General features: G+C 41.8%; 1 protein-coding gene across 1 annotated transcript in view; it reads left to right on the top strand.

Moving 5' to 3' along the window:
• LOC26514674 (piezo-type mechanosensitive ion channel component) overlaps positions 1–21,003 on the top strand; it is a 437,306-nt gene that overhangs the window by 158,150 nt on the left and 258,153 nt on the right. The window contains exons 9-11 of the mRNA XM_032453590.2: positions 11,261–11,816; positions 11,871–12,354; positions 12,414–13,212. Of these exons, the coding sequence (XP_032309481.1) occupies positions 11,261–11,816; positions 11,871–12,354; positions 12,414–13,212 (1,839 nt within the window). The remainder of the gene's footprint in view (positions 1–11,260; positions 11,817–11,870; positions 12,355–12,413; positions 13,213–21,003) is intronic.

Here is a 21,003-nt window from a genome sequence, read left to right as displayed (position 1 = left end):
TCTAGTACGGACATGAACCAATCCGTATTTGGAAAGACGCCGTTTCCAAATTTACAATCAATCACAAACATAGAAATGTTCTTCACGAAGTTAGAAGGTTGATTCGCACTACAAGGACTTGGTACATGAAAATAACAGGAAAATTTCGCTGCAGTCATCGCCTACGCAGACCCAAAATACCTGGAACAAGTACACGATCTTGCCAACAATCCACCCGAAATAGCCCCTTATTCCACCATAAAGGAAGCGATCCTTTAAAAGTTTACGTACTCGGAAATGGTACGTTTGGACAGACTCGCAACTGGAATTCAGCCCGGAGACAGCCGCCTAAGCCACTTACTCTGCCAACTGCAGCAAACCAAGGCAACTTGCGACGAATCAGTAGTAAGACGCTACTGGATCAAACGTCCTCCTCCATGCTCCTTTACAGTGTTCAACGAGGACGACCAAAAAAACTAAATGCAAATTTCGCCTCTTCTTATCATCAAGCATTTCAAATCAATGTTCACAAAATTTCTTACTGCAACCGACTTTTCGTACCAGACGCCCAATCTGGTAGAAAATTTTAAGTCGATACAGGAGCCGACGTTTCGATCATTCCATCCAGCACTATTCACAAGAATATACAAAATGCCAATTGCCATTAACTCTTTGCAGCAAACGGCACAGAAATAAAAATGTACGGCACCATCAGCTTGACACTGGACCTAGGACTACGTCGTCCTTACACTTGGAACTTTGTTATTGCTGACACAAATACTCCAATCATTGGATCCGATTTTCTACACCACTACAACCTCCTTGTCAACATCAAGGAGGCTTAGTTAGTTGATGCCAAAATACGCTAGACATGCTGTGGTATCCACACACATCAAAATTGATCAATTACACAGCCACACAAAAAAAAAAAAGTGTCCGGGTTGGGTGATCAGAGTACCCTATCCCCATGTATTTTGGACCGCTGAACACGAATCTGAAGTCCGTTTTGGTCCTGCACAAGTACGTTTCTTCCTAACCTCAAAAAAAGTTTTACGTTTTTGGAGGTATGCGACTTTTTTTTAATTTATTGGATTTTCATGAAACTGGGTACTTAGGGGTTTTTGGGGTCGCTGATTACGAATCTAAAGTCAGATTTTCCAAATTCAATATGGCTGACGAATTTTCAAAAAAATTTTTTTGAAAAAGAAACGTACACGTTCAGGACCAAAACGGACTTCAGATTCGTGTTCAGCGGTCCAAAATACATGGGGATAGGGTACTCTGATCTCCCAACCCGGACACATTAAAACATTCAACACATCCAACGCATTCGCTCAACTGTTAGAGGAATTTAAAGACATCACACAATTTAACACAATCACACATCGTCCATCGTCAACGACTAGCGTCACCCACGTCATCGACACCAAAGGAGCACCACCCTTCGCGCGACCATGAAAACTGACCCCAGAGAAACTCCGAGCAGCAAAGAACGATTTCCAATATTTAATGGACATGGGAGTATGCAGACCTTCTAAAAACCCATATGCTTCACCTTTACACATGGTACGAAAACCTACTGGTGAATGGAGACCATGCGGTGACTACCGCGCCCTAAATGCGCAAACCATACCGGACCGGCATCCGCTACCACACATACAAGATGGCACACACGTGCTCTATGGAAAAACTATTTTCTCCAAGATCGATCTCAACCGCGCATAGAATCAAATCCCTATAAAACCTAAAGACATCCCCAAAACGGCCATAACAACTCCATTTGGTCTGTTTGAATTCACACACATGACATTTGAACTGTGTAACGCAGCTCAAACATTTCAACGCTATATGCATAAAGCATTCAGAGATTTAGAATTTTTCTTTGCTTACTTCGACGATATAGCAGTCGCATCGGCCAACATACAACAACATCATATCCATCTGCGCCAAGTTTTCGAGAAACTGCACGAGTACAAACCCAGCACGATAAACCCCAGCAAATGTAGTTTCGGAAAAGAATCAATTGAGTTCTTAGGACATAAAATTAACCACCTCTAGAGAGATCTGTAGAGGGGTATTAAACCTCTACAAACCAAGGTAAAAGCCATCACAAATTTCCCATTACCCACGCAATGATCAACTTTTATAGACAATTCCTCCCTAATGCTATTCAACATCAAGCTCCACTGGTGCAGCTTATACCAGGTAATAAGAAAAATGATTCGACCCCAATCAACTGGACAACAGAAACAATCGACAAATTCAAAAGTTGCAAAAATTCTTTAGTACAAGCTGCACTATTGGCACATCCTGCACCAAACGCAAACCTTTCGCTAAGCACAGACGCGAGCAAAATAGCAGTGGGAGCGGTTCTACATCAAGTCATCAACTCGGAATACCAACCAATTTGATTATTCTGCATTAAGCGTCACATACGATCGGGAACTCAATTTACCTCGGAATAAAACATTTCCGCCACATGCTGGAAGGCAGGGTTTTTCACATCCGTACAGACCACAAACCCTTAGTATAGGCCTTCGATCAAAAACCCGAAAAAGCATCCCCGCGACATCTATAAGACACGTAGCAGGAGACGAAAATACAACCGCAGATACGCTTTCCCGCATCGAAGCCATCCGAGACAATTGCATTAATTTTAATGAAATAAGCAATGCGCAATTACGCTGCCCAGAACTCCAAAAACTACTCAATTCCAACACCAGCTCGCTTCAGTTAAAATCAGTAAATATTCCTCATACACATCACTCACTAATTTGCGATGTATCTACTTTTAGCGTACGGCCTTTCATACCACAGCCACTTAGAAACAAAATCATTGAGAAGCTACACAACATTGCACACGGTGGAGTTAAGGCAAGTGTAAAACTTTTAATACAACGATTCGTTTGGCCTCCATGCACAAAGAAATTTCCGAGTTCGTAAAATACTGCATTCCTTGCCAAAGATCAAAAATCACCCGTCACGTTCGTTCACCTCTTCAACACTTCACACTACCCAACCAAAGATTCGAGCACATCAATCTGGATCTTATTGGACCACTACCACAATCTGGCCCGTACAGATACTGCCTCACCATTATAGACAAATACACGAGGTGGCCAGAAGCCATCGCTATTGAACATGCATTGAACATGCAAGCCTGGATCTCCAGATTTGCAATAACGGCTCGAATTACAACGGATCAAGGCAGACAATTCGAATCGAGGCTATTCAATGAATTATCAAGGCTACTGGGAATCAATCACCTACGTACAACCGCATATCATCCACAACATCCATCATTAAAAGCTGCCATCATGAGCAAAAACCAGGCGAATTGGCCACAGAAACTACCAATCATTCTTTTAGGACTTCGCACAGCATACAAACCGGACATTCAAGCAACATCCGCACAGCTAGTATACAGAACTACGCTCAGCTTGCCGGGAGAGTTTTTCCACCAATCAAACAAAATACAATCCCAAACGGAATATGCCAAAAAATTGAAAAAAATCATGCAAGAGATCCGTCCAGCACAAACAGTTCAACATGACACCTCCAAACCATTTATATTTAAGGAATTGGAAACCACCAACCGTACGCACTTCACTTCAACCTCCATACGACGGTTCATTTGAACAGTCAAAGTATCAGTGGACCGCCTCAAGCTTGCCTTCGTAATAATGCAACATTCGATAGACAAAAGCTCAACGCTGGAACCACCAAATAAAGGACCAGACCTACAGGCTGGAGAGTCACGGAAACAACCTCCCCACCAAGACCCCGGTGTACAATTAGACTCCCTGCTCGCTTTGCTCCGTGAAGTCTAGGAGGGAGTACTGTGGCGAGTCAACCGACACAATTTAAAATAGCAATGAATAAATACTTCTTCGCCATGGTATCTAAAAACCCGTTGGGCATACTGAAAGACTACTCGCCACAAGAAGCTTCACTCTTCGAGGAATCATCTTAATATACACAACCAATACATTAAACCAAAATCTTTGTATCCACCCTATTAATGCAGTTTATCTTTAATAAATATTAATAGTTTTTAAACAACGTGGTTATACTTATTTGGAGCATATAAGTCTCCATACACACATTAAAACTACATATATTTACAGAGAAAACAGCGAAATTTTATAACCTAAGCTTTAAAAAGAAGGGAGATCTAGCATGCGCATACACCAATTTTACACTGAACCAACAGACCTTTAAAACCAAAAAAAAACCGTCACAAGATTAAACTTAAGTGGTTAGCTCTTGTAAGTGCAAACGAAATATAATAAGTCAGCAGAGTGAAAGACTTCCTTCCATATAGCATCTTATATAGCATGTATAGCCCGCGAAGCCAAAGCCTTTTTTAGACTTAAGAATTGAAATATTGGATCTTTCCGAATCAATTCGGATCTGGCCGCCTAAAGTCTCATAGATAAAGTCTCATTAAAACTTAAGAACCTATATTAAATCACTATATTTACAACATAAAAACTACTCATTTTTTACATCGAAAATGGACCCAAAAATTTCTTGCGATAGGCCCCAGAAAGCATATTTTTCTTACGCTCAAATCTTGTTAGACATTTTTGGTTATTCGGTCGCAGAAAAACGCTTCACCAAGACGGATGTTTCGCGGTTAAATTCATCTTTATATAGAACGCTTACTTGGATACCGCTGTTATGTCCACATGAAGATGACTTTCATCCCAGGACAATCTCGCACGGCATGGCTTCTAGAAAAAAATTTTGCCTTCGTAATAACAGGACCATAAAGCGTAAGAAAAAATGCTTAAAAGAAATCGGACATGAGCCTTGCAATCGAGCTCCGCCATCGTCCTCTTCACAATTGGCTCTAAGAATTCCTCTTTTTTCCAGAGCTGAGTCTGATTTTGCCCAAGACACAGCAGCTTGCTCCGCTAAACAAAGTTATGCGCTGGTGTTGGGAAAACTCTGGATCCAGTTGCAAACATCCATACTGAAGCTTTGCTGGAGGTTCGTGACATTGGCGGCAAAGACAGCTTTAGTAAGTAAAATATTCAATGCAGTGAGATCGCAGAAGTTTATCAAAATTGAATCCGTCTGTCGCAAAGCAGGTATCGCCAATTCCACTCCCATAAACGATTTGTATTTCGGAAGCTGCAACTGACTAACCAGTAGGAAAGTAATCAGGTGTACCTGCGATACAGAATTCAAAAGAGCTCGGCTCGGATCGATGGCACCAGCTCGACTCCGAAGAAGAATGTTCGCTGTAGCCAGCAGGACTGTATCGCCATTGGGGAAATAATGCATTGGACGTAGACGGCGAAGAGGCTAATGTGCGCAAAACAACAACCGTGAAAAATATAACAGGCTGTCATATCTTCCAATGTTGCGGCAATTAGCGGAGATACAATAACATAGGTGAAGGCTATTTCGAAGACATTTTTGAGAAAGACCTAGTCTCCGAGCATCACAAAGGCGGCAATAAAGGGGCAACGACAGAAATCAGGGGCATGCGGAGGACAAGCAGAGGTAGGTAAATTAGAGATGGAGGGAGTTTCTATTGTTATTTTCAACTCTACATCTTTTCACCTGAGTGCCAGGCGCGTATGCGTTCAACGCTAAATCCACTGCCTGTAAATTTCTGAATCACTATTTCAGAAATTCCGCCATAGATTCCCAAGTAGGAATGAGGTCCAAGAGTAATGCAAGTTTATGCACTTCCTAGTAGAACGTACATATGTACGAGTATGTATGCAATAGATAACGGACCGATTAAGAACTGAAGATCTTATTGCTTATTTATATATGTATGCATTAGGGTGGGTCGATTGAAAAATCGCTTAGGCACATATGATTTTTGGATTCTAGGGTTCAAAATAAGAAACTTTGCTCAAGAGACCATACCTCTAAAATGAATTCTGATGTCCCTCGTTTTAACGTGTAGGAAAAATCCTGTTTTGACCCATTTAGAGTGCCCCAATCGAGTCCAAATGTATGAACGACCCACTAACTTTGGAGGGTCGACCCACCCATACAAGTGGTACCCCCCTGGGGCCCCCAAGGGACGAAAAGGAGGAGAGGCGGTGGGCGGAGCAACAGGTTTTGAGTTACATTTTCATAGCATACATTTAGGTGCTGTGATTTTGTGATATTTTTGTAAGGGAGAATCCCTCCTGTGGAATCCTAGGGGGGTACCACAAGCATGGGTACATGCTACATGGTACATTAGAAACGAAAGTGAGAGCCCGCCCTAGACATTAGGCGAAGAGAATGCTCGCTACTTTAAAATGTTTTAGGAAATCTAGGTGTGTTGAAGCAAAGCTTTTTTTTTTTTTTATTTTTTTTTAATTAAACTTTGCTTTTATTTATTGGATCTTCTCTTAATTTTGAGACTAACAATAAGTTTTCAAATCTTAACATTAACATTTAACTAACAGCAGACTAAGACTGCATTCTGGTTGCGCGTTCCTCAAGACGGTCGCTGGGTGGGTAGGTCATTGCGACGAAGTCGTGATTGGTTGCTCAACCTTGTTAGACCTCTCGCCAGGTGGTTAGGGTGCGACAATAGCTTGCTAAAGTACTTTTCCTTCTGTTCTGCGATCACATCTTTGACTGGAAGAATGTTTAAGTCGCGATGTATGTTTTCGTTGCGAACGTACCACGGTGCCCCGGTGATTGTTCTCAAGATCTTCGACTGAGCTCGCTGGACTATGTCAATATTGCTATTGCTGGCATTCCCCCATAACTGGGAGCCGTACATCCATATAGGTTTAAGTACCGAGTTATACAGCAGGACTTTATATTCAAGGCAAAGGGGAGACCGAGCGTTGATAATCCAATGAAGGCTGCTGGCTTTTAGCTTTAGGTGGGTTCTTTTAGCTTCTATGTGCCGACGCCATGTGAGTCTTCTATCGAGGTGTACTCCTAGATATGTTACCTTGTTTGCTTGCGGGAGTAGGGTGTTGTTTAGCGTAAGGGGCGGGCAGTTTTGCCTATTCAAGGTGAACGTAACGTGCTTGCATTTTTGTTCGTTTACTTTAATTCGCCAGTCTGATAGCCATTTTTCAACATCCACCAGATGAAGAGCTAGCTGCGCAGTTGCTTGCATCGGACATTTTGAGCGGCTAAGAATAGCTGTATCATCAGCAAACGTAGATGTTGTTAGTCGTGTGCTTGTCGGGATGTCTGCTGTGTAGAGAACATATAATGTTGGTCCGAGTACACTTCCTTGAGGAACTCCGGCTCCAACAGTGAATTCGTCAGATATATCTGTGTTGCACCTCACAGCAAATTTTCTTTAGACCTTCTAGCCAGACTCTATCAAATGCTTGAGAGACATCTAGAAATATTGCGGTACAGTACTCGCGTTTTTCGAATGCATTCCGAATTTCTGCTGTTATCCGGTTGACCTGCTCAATTGTTCCGTGCTTTTCACGAAACCCAAACTGATGTGACGGGATTCCTTCCTGGATCCTTAGGTATGTGTTTATTCGAGTCAGAATGCATTTCTCAAAGAGTTTAGATAAGCATGAAAGTAGGCTTATAGGTCTATACGACGTGGGAATTGTGTGGTCTTTTCCCGGCTTTGCTATCATTATTATAATTGACTTTTTCCATCTCGCTGGAAAGTGGCCAAGTTTTGCGATGGCATTGAAGAGCTGGGTGATAGTGCAGACGGCGCAATATGGAAGCTCAATGATCATTTTGGGAGTTATGAGGTCGCAGCCTGGTGATTTTTTCGGATTTAGTTGGTTTTTGATGATATTAGCGATTTCGTTTGGGCGAAACTCGATTGGTTCATGTTGAAGCTGAGGCTCATATGGTAAAGTCGGCAAAGTAAAGGCACTAGTGGCCGGATTTGGTTGGAAGATATTTTTAAGGTGATTGGCGAACGTGCTGGCTCTGTCTGCATCGCTGCGCGCCCAGCCGCCTGTGGGATTTCTAATAGGCATCACGGTTTCTTTCGGTGAGCTTAGAGTTGGGTGAGCTCTCCATAGTGAGTGTTTTGTACTAGAAGTTGACAATTGCTCTATATAGCGGCGGTGGACATAATCTTCTTCTTGCTGTAGGGCTTTAGTAAGTTGACGTGAGGCATGTCTAAAGCTTTGCTTAGCAGATGGCGATCTGTGGAATTGCCACTCGCGACGTAAACGCCGCTTTTCGAGGACGAGCTGTTCGATTTGTAGATTTGTCTTTTTATTGCTTTGTGTATTTATAGTTTGCGATGTTGAGGCTCGAGCTGCAGAGACGAGTACAGACTCAAGTGAATTAACAAAGCTGTCTACGTTGGCTTCATCGTGGAGATGAGGACTTAGCTCAATGTTTGAGCTGATATATTTTCTGTACTTAACCCAATTGGTTTTCTGTGAGGTCAATTTTAATGGTTGTTCCAATGTTCCTGGATGTCGCAGTAGAATAAACAGGACAGGCGAGTGATCAGATGAGAGATCCGATAGGCAATTGGCACTTATCAGATTTTTAGGGATGTTTTTGGTAATCGCAAAGTCTATTAAATCTGGTAGTTTCCTTGGGTCTGCCGGCCAGTATGTTGGTGTGCCAGATGAAACATAGTCGAGCTTGTTCTTGGCTTTGATAATTGGATTATAGAGCTGCTTCCCTTTTGGAGTCACGAGACGGGATCCCCAGTGTGTGTGCTTGGCATTGTAGTCTCCTGCTGCTATGAAGTGGTCTCCAAGTGTGTTGAAAAACTGCATAAACTCATCTTCAGCTATATTGAAGCGAGGGGGGCAGTATACGGCGGCTAGTGTAAGTTGGTTGCCAGTATTTAGTTGTATATTTATAGATGTGGCCTGTAGGTAGTTTTTAGCAAATTTGTTTAATGGTGCTTTATGCGGCTTCTGATTAGAATTCCAGTCCCACCATGTGCTTTACCATCTGGATGATTTGTTCCGTAGAATGAATATCCTCGTAGTTGAAAATTGTATTTGTTTGTAAGGTGTTTTTCCGAAAGCAGCATTACATCGATATGATTGTCGAGTAGGAATTGAGCTAACTCAAGTTTATGTTGCGAAACGCCGTTAGCGTTCCACGTAGATATCCGTAGGAAAGCCATTATTTGGATTGTTGTGAAACCAGCATTTGAATCAATAGATTTTGGTTTCGCATTAAATCTTGCATAGTTGTGCGCATAAACGACATAAATTCCGTCAGGCTTTGTTGTAGGCTGCATATCATAGCTTCAAAGTTGCCTTTTGGCTGATCTGTTGGTTGATGTTGCTAAGCCGTGTTCGGTTCTTGGTATGCTGATTGCAGAAATGAGCTTCTTGAGGCAGGTGTCGCCAGTCCTGATTTTAAGGCACTTGCGTATGTCACATTTTTGTCAGAGTTAATGGGTCCTAGTGAGGATCTGGCTGGTGTCGAGAAGAAGACTTCAGGGTTTGATCTGGACGCCGTGAACTGTCCATTTTGGGTGCGGGCAGCTATTCCTTTCTGGTGGATGCGACTTTTCAGCTCCTTATAGACTGGGCATCCTCTATAATTAGCAGTGTGGTTGCCACCGCAGTTGCCGCACTTTTTCGAGTTGCTGTCATCTTTGTTCGCTGGGCAGTGTGCGGAGTCATGAAGCTCTCCGCAAACTACACACACCGGGCGCAGTTTACAGTATGACCTTGTGTGGCCATATTCCTGGCAGTTCGCACATTGTACCGGGCCATTGCGTTTGTGCGGTTCCTCAACTGTAATTCTGCGGTGCAGCAGGTACTGAAGATTGTATATTGGGTGCACTTCGTATTTCTTCAGGAGCTTGGTTTCTGGTTCGAGCTCAACCTTAAAGAGTGGCTGCGGCTTTCTATCCCTGTTAAGGATATTAAAGACTGTCTTGGCGCTAAAACCCTTCTCCTGTAGCGCCTTTTTTATCTCTGCAGGCGCTACTTCGGGCTCTATGCCCTTAAGTACGACTTGCAGGCCCTTGCTGCTTTTTAGCTGATATGTGTAAAAGTTCTTTTTATTCTCGGTAAGATATTTTGATAATACTCTGTAGTTATCTTCAGACTTCGTTTGAACTTTTGTTTCTTGAATGTTGCCCTTTACAAGGGGTATTATGTGGAAGTTATCCTTACCAATAAGCTCAATAATTTTGTTGACAAGAACATTGGAACTTTTTTCGCGTATATAGATAGGCGGAGGTTTTGGCTTCCTTTTCTCAACTTCAGTGGATTCGCCCGCCTCAACCTCATCGGCGTCTGCCAAGATTTTAAATCGGTTTGAGTTAATGGGCGTTTCTTTTGCTGCTAGGCTAGCATTGCCACGGGTTATTTTGCGTTTGGAATTGAGGGGGCTCAGCTTCCTTTTGATTTGGATGTAGCGATCCATGCCAGTCTGCACAGCCGGCTTAATATAGTCATTGTTTTTGTTTTGGTTTTCGGGCAGCGCGGACGTATTACTATTTGCGCTGCTAGCTGATGACGTCGTTAAACGCGCTGTAGATACAGTTGCGGTTGTTGTTATTGTTACTGTTGACGTTGTCAAAGAAATTGAGGTGCTAGTTACTGCACTCTTTGGCTGCAGAGACATCGATGGTATCGAGGGGGAGCAGGAACGCGCTCTCTCGCTCTCTACGTTTAAGAATTCGGTCAAGTTGGGGGTAATTGACCGAGCTTGATCAGAGCTTGCATGGTTTTCGGTTGCTTTAAAAGAGAAGTACGCGTTGTTTCTTTGTACTGAGAGCCGTCTCTCGTCTTGCTCACGTTGACGTTGTGTGCGAACGTCGTTTGAGCTCATTGCAGTCGAGGTTGATTTAGTTTGAGTTTTGAGAGTTGTGTTTTATATTAATTAATTAATTAATTAATCAATATAAACATTAGCGATTTCATCGCAAAAAGCGTCTTTTCGCGTTATTGTAGATTTCTTAGACCAGTCACTGTACTTTTATGATTTTATTGAATATTTTTTCCCGGAGCACAATAAAAAACACGTCTGCATGCGACGACAGTCGGCGAAAAGTTGAAGCAAAGTGGACGAGAAAGATTTTGCTTGTGATTAAAAACGTGAAAATAAATAATAAGAATACACTTATGCTTTATTAAGCAGTAGATGTAGTGGCTACTGTCTGACTCCACAAGTGGTATACTTATATTTTGATTTTAGCGCAATAGCAGCTTTACTTTTTGGTTTGTATTTAAAGATTATATAATAATTGTAATTCATATTAAGCTTGGATATTGCGTTTTTCTTTATATGTTTTATTTCATTGCAATGTACCAAATATGCACATTACGAATCACATTCCTTTGGACACTAATAATTGTTTTATATGTTTTCGATTTCCTCGATTTAGACAAACAGATATTGGTTTGCGGCGGTTTAAAACAAAGGATCTGTTTTTCCATCTTTTAATACCCACTTTGACAGTAATATTTACTGTGGTCCAACTTCATTACTTTCATCGTCGTTTCATGGATTCTGTACGACGACCAAAACCCTCGGAGTTCAAAAATCAAGATTCACAGATTGCTGTAGCTTTAGGAAATGTCCCTCAACATAGCTCGTTTGACACACATAAGCAATCGTGGAAAGTTTTTTTTTCTGCTGGGTATCGAAAAATTCGTTCAAGAGGTCGCAAATTATTCAGACCAGGAAAAATAATTGCTTGGGGATTTTTAGAAATGCATATGATTAAAGGTGTTATAATGGCTTCATTTTTCTGTGCCATATCGGAAGTTTGCTTTTTTAATATATTTTTAATACTGTTATCACTTATGAGCGTATGTGTGAATCGATTTCTAAGACGGATTGTTTTTAGAACAGTTACATTTTGGGTTTCTGTTTTAGTATTAATGAAAATGATTTATCAAATCAAATATTTGGATGAACGTATATACAACTATAAATGTGTAATAAAGTAATTTTATTATGTCCTATAATTATAATATATTTTACTTTTACAGAAAAATAATACCGTAAATTTTGCGGAATGGATGGGCTTAAAGAAAACTAGGCAAAATTTTGGAATCCATTTACGCTATATTTCGCCCTATATAGTTTATATGATTGTGACATCATTACATGCTGTCGTTAAATTGAGGGACTATTTGATACATTACTCAACGTATGAAAAAAAGGATCGAAAAGTATTGTTTCCTTATATTACAAGATTAGATGCTGAACGTGATTTCCCAGGCCTACTTAAATACTTGCTTAATTATGGCTTTTACAAATTTGGTCTTGAAATAACACTAATAGGGCTTGTCTCGACGATCGCTCATAGGCGCGATCTTCTGGCTTTGACTTATGTAATTTGGCTCATTTTACTATTGTGCCTTAATAGAGTGCAATGCGCACGAATATGGGAAATCTTTCAACTTTACTTCGTTTTATCTATTTTTGTGCAATACCTTTATCTTTTGAATTTTCCACCTAATCTATGCGTTGGTAAGTATGAAAAAATAAAATAGTAAACAAAAATATTAGAAAAAAATGGTAAACTATAGCTTCAACAAAAGAATTATCATACATATATGGTAATCAATCTATTTGGATTATGCTGAATGATTCTACCAAATTTTTTTATAAATCAAAACTTATGCTGGATTTTATAATTCTTTTACTTATTTCACGGCAAAGAAAATCGTTTAAGGCGGAGACTCGTCATATTGGCGATACAAATTATCCTGGAGGGGACAACATCAACGTTGTATATAATATTGCAAAGCTGGGACATGTTTATTTTGAAAATCCTACGCATGATTTTTGCTCGTATGTTCGTAATTATGCTGATATTTTTAAAACTGCAATATTTTGCAGTTTTTTTTGGATAACCCTGGGTATTGTTTTCATGGGGGGGGTTTGCAGCATGGACATTCTTTCTTTGGGCTACATTATATTTGCTCTAGTTTTTTTGCTTCAAGGCTCTGAAGTCTACTTACAAAATATTCATTATATAATATGTCGTTGGAATTGTTTAATTGCGTTTAATATCTTAAATATTATAATCAAGGCTGCGATAGTTGTTTTGGAGGACTCAATTATAGTGAAGAAACAGCCAGTTTTGGATGCAATTTTCAGTATCATGCATCAAGAAAAACGTGATGTTACGCAAATGACTGAAAACAATGAGCTAAAAAACTGTCATGAATGTTATTATGGGCCAAACAATATGATATTTACTAATACCCTAGTATGGCATGCTGTTATATTTTCATTTGTTATATTTCAACATAGAATATTTCGTTCATACTACTTTTGTCATGTTATAATGGATACACAGGCAAACACTATTCTGGCTTCTCGGTAAGTGGGAGATCATTTTTTAAATTCCTAATATTTATAAAGAAAATTTAGACTAAGCTTAAAGTCAAAGCAATTTCAATGTTTGATATTATGCTTTTATGGGTATAATAATAAACGGTATCAATAGAAATTTTGGTTCATTTCGAAACACATTTAACAAGCTAAGAGTGATATGCCGCAGAAGAGAGTAGAAGGATACCAAGTCATCGATATCACCGGCATCAATTAAAGCAATACTTTCCTGTATAAGTCTTGGGTTTCCATCATATTTTTTTTTGGGATGTAGGCTAAAGTTTTTCTCAATAGTCCCGCTCAATAGGGCAGGCGTTCAGATCAGACAAGACTTAAATAACTTACACTGCCATTGAGGGTCAGTTTTTCCCCCAACCTTGTTACTAACTTAGATTCCTAACCTTGGTTACTAACCTTGGAAGTGCTAAATATGCCAACTTTTACTTCTTTATGAATAGGAAAATTTGATATTTGTCCACTCCACCCCACCTCCAAAGTCACCCCAAGCTTGTCTGTCATAGGGGGAAATGACAGGTATGGTCCTTGTTACCTCTCCGTGCCATGAGCCGGTGTAGTTTCTTCATCCTCGCAAGCTGACGGTGACTACCGGTGGTAGTCGTGAACAATGATAAGAAGTCAAACCATTATGCATATTCGGCCCATGAATCTAAACAGAGTCCCGTAAACAAGGCATAAGACAGCGTAGTTTCTCTATGTTAGAAAGATTTGGGTGACTGTCGATGGTAGTTGTGAAAAATTATAAGAAATCAGATCATTCTGTAAATCCGAAACTTAACTGTAGTCGTGAATAATTATATGAATTCAGCCCATTCTGCATATTCGCCACTGAATGTCGGAATGGAAAAAGGTGACAGCAACGAAACGGGATTAGAAAATACAACCGATTATGCACTGGCACCTTTTTTCCATCAAGCGACGAGAACAGCCAAACTAGTGGAGCGCTAGTTCAATTACAATTTTCTTATAATTTTGATTCTCCAGCGTATCATGAAGGGCTGCGAGTTTTGCGCGCAGTATGTTCTTTAAGGCCTCCACTAGAATCCTCCTACAAAACTGCAGAAACCACAAGTTTCCTTTCCAATTCCAACACCCCAAGAAACCTTTGGTATTCTTAATACACTGTTGCAGCTTTCTTTTTTAAATACTTCTCCCTGCTGGAGGAATCGATGGTGGTAATTTCGGTTCTAAAATCGATGATTTCAATTGAATGCAGAGGCATAAAACTCCACGAGATGGGAAAAGACTTTGCGGTAACGTTTGAATCGCAATAAATTTTTACACATTTCACAATTCACACATTTTATGAGAAATTACTTGAAATATTAACTTCAAGCATGTTTGTCAACCTAAAATTCTTTAAATAAAACACCAGCATTAAAATATTTGTTTCAGTTTTATTTTAGGTTAAATCCTAACAACAAAACAAATCAATAATGTACAATAAATGTAAGTCAGCAAGCTTAAACTCATACTCAGAAGCTGAAGTCCTATTCAAGCATTCCACAAGAGCGGCATCCAGGACGCTGCCGATTTTCGAAATTAAAACACACACTAAGCACATATAAACTTTTGTTAGGCAAATACATCTTATCTTCTTGCTTCTATATAACAGAAGGATCGGAAATGGCACAATCTTTCTATTTTAAAAGATGCTTGGGGCTGTTTTAAAGATTTTCATTAGAAAATTGATTTGATAACGAAATTTATATTTTGATTTATATTTATTTAATAATATAAGCTGCTTCTTAACTGCAAGGGTATATCAAATTCTACTCCGCCCGAAGTAAGCTTTTCTTCTCCTCTCTGTCCGTTTCTACATACTGTAATTTTACTTATATATAAAATATTTAAAACGGCTGCTCTGCCGCTGCGCCGACAGCTAGCAAGCCTTAGTGTAAGAAAACCAAAATTCATTCGAATAAAGACATAGAACTGAACAAGTCACACGCTTTTCACTCTACGTGGAATCCAGTTCGTTCTGGCATAACCATAGGAGCCATAGGATTGGATGTCACAATTGATCTAACTTTACATTATAGTTTTAAAGCTATCGACTTGAAACTGCACACATCCTTCTTTTGCATGCAGGCAGTATAAAGTTCGCACAGCCGGGATCGGTCGACTCTATTCTATTATATGGCATAACTAATTGATCGGAAATGTCATTATTTTGGTGTTTTATAAGTTTGAAAATTGGGCCTTTTTGTCGCTTGAAAATTTTATAACTAAATCGGCTAACTATATCTTATAGCTAAATATTCGGAAATAACACAAACATGTTTGTTTTTAAAGATGCTTGGGGCTTGTAACAAACTATTTTTGCTAACTTTAGCTCGCTACAAATGTCGCGGCTAGCTCACAGAGTTTGGGGGATCGCTCCACCGTATTTATATAGTCGACTTGATTGCCCGAGCCCAAAAATAACAAAGGGTGCTTCGTTTTATAAATATACCCTTTAATTCGATAAAGTTACAAAAGGGTGAATCTCACCGGCTGCTTGGCTCAGCCGACCGACCGCTCGTCCTCCCGTCGATCCCCGATAACCGTTCCGGGTTGGTGCCAATACACACGCCCAGCCGAATCGGTTCACGGTTCCCTCCATTTGGAGTCCAGTTGCGGGGCCTGTGCTGTCGCTGTTGTTGTCGTCGCTGCTCTCCTATCGTCACCGCTGCTCCTGTCGTTGTCGCTGCTTCTGTTGCTGCTTCTGTCGCCGATCCTGTCGCTGCTCGTGTCGCTGATCCTGTCGCTGCTCCTGTCGCTGATCCTGTTGCTGCTCCGGTCACTGATCCTGTTGCTGCTCCTGTCGCTGATCCTGTTGCGGGTTGTCGCTGCTTCTCCTTTGCGGGCGCCGTGGACCTTCGGTATCCTTGGCTCACTGGGAATGCCCTTTCGCCGTGCCCGGCACCTAATTCGTGTTAGCAGACCAATAGACTCACCTCCCAGGCATACGCCGTGCAGAATACGCTTCTTGGTGCCTACCCTACCCTACAGGACACAGGACACAGGTTGCGTTCGCCACTCGCCTCCAAAGACCTGCGTGCCTACGCTCCGCAGGATCTATGGCAGACCAGAGGTTTTGGCGTCGCGTCTCCATTAACTCCAGGTGACTTGACCGGGGTGTCCCTGTTTGGTTTCACTGTTGGGCTTGAGTTCCCGAGCTGGATTCCCCTCGCTTAACAGGATCACACCTGGTCTTAACAGTCAGGAATCGACAAGGCGTACGCCAGGCCGATCCGTCGCTATCGCTATGACACCAGGATACCTGTCGTATCCGGGAATAAACCAACCCGACTCGATTTACCCTTGCGCTTCATTTCCGCCGCGGATCCTTGATCCTTTTCCCTCTTGCTCCTTGATTATTACACGTTCGATGACTTGCGTACAGCCGCCGGACTTACCCCCAGGGGGTCCTTCAGCCACGGATCGCAGATCCTTGCGCTCTCGCTTGAATGTCGGACTTACCCACGGGTAGTCTTTCAGCGATTGTCTCCAGGGGTCCTCCTTATATAGCGCCTGAGACACCCGTTAATCCTTGCAAATCTCTCCCCCCCAACCCCTTGGTCAGCAATACAATTTACTTTGCCAATGGACACAATTTCGAAAGTCAAATAACTCACTAAGTCAAATAAAGACACTGTCCACAATTTCGTCATGCGACACCACTAGGCCACCAGTTAACCAGACACCTCGGCCCCTCGGGACTAGCTCTTTGCCGAGCTCAAAACTGGTTGACACTCCCTCGCGGCCACGTCCCATGGGCGGCCGAGTGGCAAACACGATCTCTGCTGCCACCAAGTCCTGCTTCGTTGCCGGGAAAAATCTCCTTCACCGACATCCTCGACCTGATGAACCAGCGTCAGGGTCGCGCGACTATGATCTAATCTAACAACAATTCACGACCTACCTCAACCTGGCACAACACCAAGTGTACACCAGAAAACGTCCGCTGTGGTCTTCCGGCTTTCGCCAGTCCCGAGAGTCCCAACTCCATAAAGCACCGTCCCCTTAGCGGGTAACCTTCAACTTTATTTAGCACTTTTTTGCTTTCTTTGTCGTCTCATATTGACCAAATTAACTGCTTCAATTCGTGGCAGAAATGCAAAAGAAAGCTATTTCCACGCGGTTTTCTAAACTCAGCTTTGTACCTATTGCCAAAGCCCACAATAAAATAGAGTCCTACTATGAAATAGGCCTGCCAAGTAGGCTACTTCACCCCCACCCCCGGGTTTCCACCTCTGCCGAAATATCGCCGTCGTTACAAAATGCCCCCATCTCAAGAGCTAGAACAGGGTCTTACACAATCCTGTTTAGCTTAACCACGGAGGCGTGAACTTCCGCTTCAAATTTTTGGCATGATAGGTACCTATGATAGGTACCATGCTCGCCCTTGCATGTACTATAGCTCGTAGGTGGCTATAGCCGTTCTCTTCAGAATTCTAGCTTTGACATACCTAGAACCAAGCTGACGGAATTTCGCCGGCAAAAGCTCGAAACTTCTCCAGGAATCTCTCTAGGAAAAATTTCAAAAACATTTCAAAATGGAGGTGTGGTGCGCGATGTTGCGGGGGTCTGTATGAAAAATGTGGCTTTCGACGATCAATATTATAAGGAGCTGGTTCTTCTGAAAAAAAAATTCAAACGAATTTAGAAAAACGTTTTTTAGAACGTTTGAAAGTTGAAAGTTTTAACTAACTAAGAACGTTGAAAGTTTTAACTAACCTTGAATAGCGTCATGCGCACCGCCCTTCAAGGCTGTATATCTCATTCAGTTTTTGAAATACCAACTTAAAATTTTACAGACGTATTTCTAGGAACGTAGGCTTTGAAAAAATTTAAACACAAAAATCGAATTTTTGAAAGTTATAACTAAGTTTGCCTTCCTAAAATCAGCCCCGCTTCTTCTCTTTCCGCAAAACTCTCTCCGATACAGCTAGCTGCTGCACCTGTATCCAGTAAACCAAGGACTTCCTCTCCTAGTAATCTGACCGTCTCTGGGTATTTCCATATGCCTTCTTCTACCATATTGGGAGTACTGCTATCTTGTCGCACCTCCTCTAAGAACCGTTCACGGCGCCGGCAAACCTCGTGTAAGTCACCTATAGAAGGTATTGGCACATTTAGCAGCTCGTGGCGGATCTCGGATCCGCAATCTGAGATTCCTCCTTACCATTTCCACAAGCGTAATATCGCTCAATGGGATACTCAGTTCGACCATTAACCGCCTCGTAAAATAAGAATCTATTTAGAATCTGACCCACCCTTTCTGGTCTATACCCTAAACTTTGATCTGTCTGCTGCCTCATGATATTTCTGAAGCTGTCGCCCTGATCTCGGGTCACCCCTTTTTTTATCGTGGAATCCACTGGGCTAATTGACTGCTGGGCTGCTTGCCTTCTAGCCTCGCTTCTTCTTCCCTCTCAGACAGTGCTCTCTGGTGGAACAGTATGTCCACCTGTGCTGACAGCTGTTCCAGCAACGTCGCCTGTATGGCGCCAATTGATTGGGACAGAATGGAACTCAACTCCGATGTGCTCCCCACCGACTCTTCTTGAGAGCCTGATCCCACAGGGTGAATCTTCCCTGTAAGTCTAGTACAGACGGGCACCTTCACGGGTGTCGCTGCCCCTTTCTCTGCCTCTGCCGCGTTCATTCTATCTTATTTTATTGCTAAACCTGAAAAACACTGAAAACCTACCGCCATTAATCGTTGCCATTAGGTCTTCTTTTTTCATCCTTGCTTCTCATTCAGTTCCGTTCGGGAGACTGCTCGAAAGCAGTCAGCCGTTTTTCGCCAGTCTTGCTGACTCCCAGGCACTGCGACTGCCTAGCTGATATACTTTAGATGTGGTCATTTCGTAACTGCTACTATTGAACTCCAAGCATCCTTCTTCTCCTTTAAGGGATGACGGCTTTTAGCTGCCAATCTTCAGGCTTGGTCACATATCAGTAAGGCACTATTGTTATTGTTGGGATCTTTGTATGTGAGATTTGTCTTCATGTAAACTCTTCCCCTTAAAAGTAAGCGTCCTTGTTAGCAACAGAGAAGATGTTTCTGAGTTTTTTGTTCTTACTTTTGGATCTTTAGATAAGCCTTATGATTCCACTTATGGGACCCCCTCTATGAGAAAATGTACTTGAAAGTGAACTATCGGCCAAACTCGAGGTCATTAAAGCCTTTGAGTGCCGATGTCAAGTTTTTAGAGAGAATAGATGTAGATTTTTTAAATAGATAGATTAGATATACATAGATAAGTAAATAAAAATTTAGATTTAGTTGAATTTAATAGTGTAGTTGTTATCGTTAAAGTATAACGATATCGTTACAGTAGAGATAAGTTAGCATAGGGCCGAGCGGGAGCTTCCTCTCAATACTTAAGGCACAAGCTAGGCTCAACTTTAAATACGAGAAATATAGCGAATTATAACGTAAAACCGAGTGCGCGCATTCTTCGTCGTTTTTTTTTATATTTAATTGTCGGGTCAAGCAGCCGCCGGAAAGAAGTTTGGCCGGCAATAATTTATTGAATTCGTGACATCACTTTCATTTATACCTATTTATGTTCGCGTCGCCCGCTCTATTCTCGTCGCCCGATCTCGTGCATTCCATCGGCCACCGGCACCTGCCGTCATGCGCAAGCGTTTGTCTCGCTCTCGCGCGGGAGCTCTCGGTCGCTCCGCAGCATCAAGCGTTTAGCCTCCCGCGTCATTATTCTAATTCGGTCGTCATATGTAAATATATCATTTGTAGAAACGCCAAAACAATTAAATAAATTGTATCAATGTCTATAAATCGAACTGTGCTTGTTTTATTGAAGGCGATATTTAGAATACAAAAATAAAGTTACCGAAAACGCTCAATAACTAAACATTTGGTGAACCCCGACGTGATTGTGCTTAGGAAAATAATTTGTTAAATATATTACCCCGTTATATAGAAGTTGCACAGTGGGTCGTGAGCTGACAATAAATAAACGAACTAAAATAATATTTTTGATTTTTGAACTCTTCCGCATGCATGATCTGTGATGGCCATTCTCACGTGATAAACTCCTGCCCAAGGTTTTTATGCTTGTCGCCTAAGGATCGTTTAGGCGAAGTTAGGCTATTGGATTTATGCCGTAAGTGCCTTGGATCTGGGCACTTATCTCGGCAATGCAATGCGTCAAGCTGCCGTGCGTGTGGACGCAGACATCATGGTCTGCTGCATTTTGGTGGCAATTCGCCAGCTCAAGGCCAACACCCCTCTCCCGAGGTTTCCACATCTAGCGACGATGTTTCTGGTTCAGCGTCCGCCGCCGTCAATTCTCTCGTCGCTAAGGATCGTTTTGGTGATGTGGTGTTGCCAACCACTGCCAATATTCTGGTTAGGAACCACTCCGGAGATCTACTGCCCTGCCGCTTTCGTGCATTCGATCGGCCACCGGCATCTGCCGTCATGCGCTAGCGGTAGTCTCGCTCTCTCGCGGGATCTCTCGGTCGCTCCGCAGCATAAAGTGTTGAACCGCGGTCCTGCGTCATTATTCTAATTTGGTCAGTCACATATATAGAAACGCCAAAACAATTAAATAAATTGTATCAATATCTATTAATCGAACTGTGCTGGTTTTATTGAAGACGATAGTTAGAACACAAAAATAAAGTTACCGAAAACGCTCAGTAACTAAACATTAATAATTTATACATCCGCCAACTCTTTTTATAAATCGTGAGATAAAAAAATCTCTTCAAACATTTTTGCGACCTCGGGTGTTCTGCATA

This window comes from Drosophila ananassae, chromosome 2R (assembly GCF_017639315.1).
Source record: "Drosophila ananassae strain 14024-0371.13 chromosome 2R, ASM1763931v2, whole genome shotgun sequence".
NCBI classification, from domain to species: Eukaryota; Metazoa; Arthropoda; class Insecta; order Diptera; family Drosophilidae; genus Drosophila; species Drosophila ananassae.
Note: the sequence above shows the minus strand (reverse complement) of the source record. Positions and strands in the feature narration are given on the sequence as shown.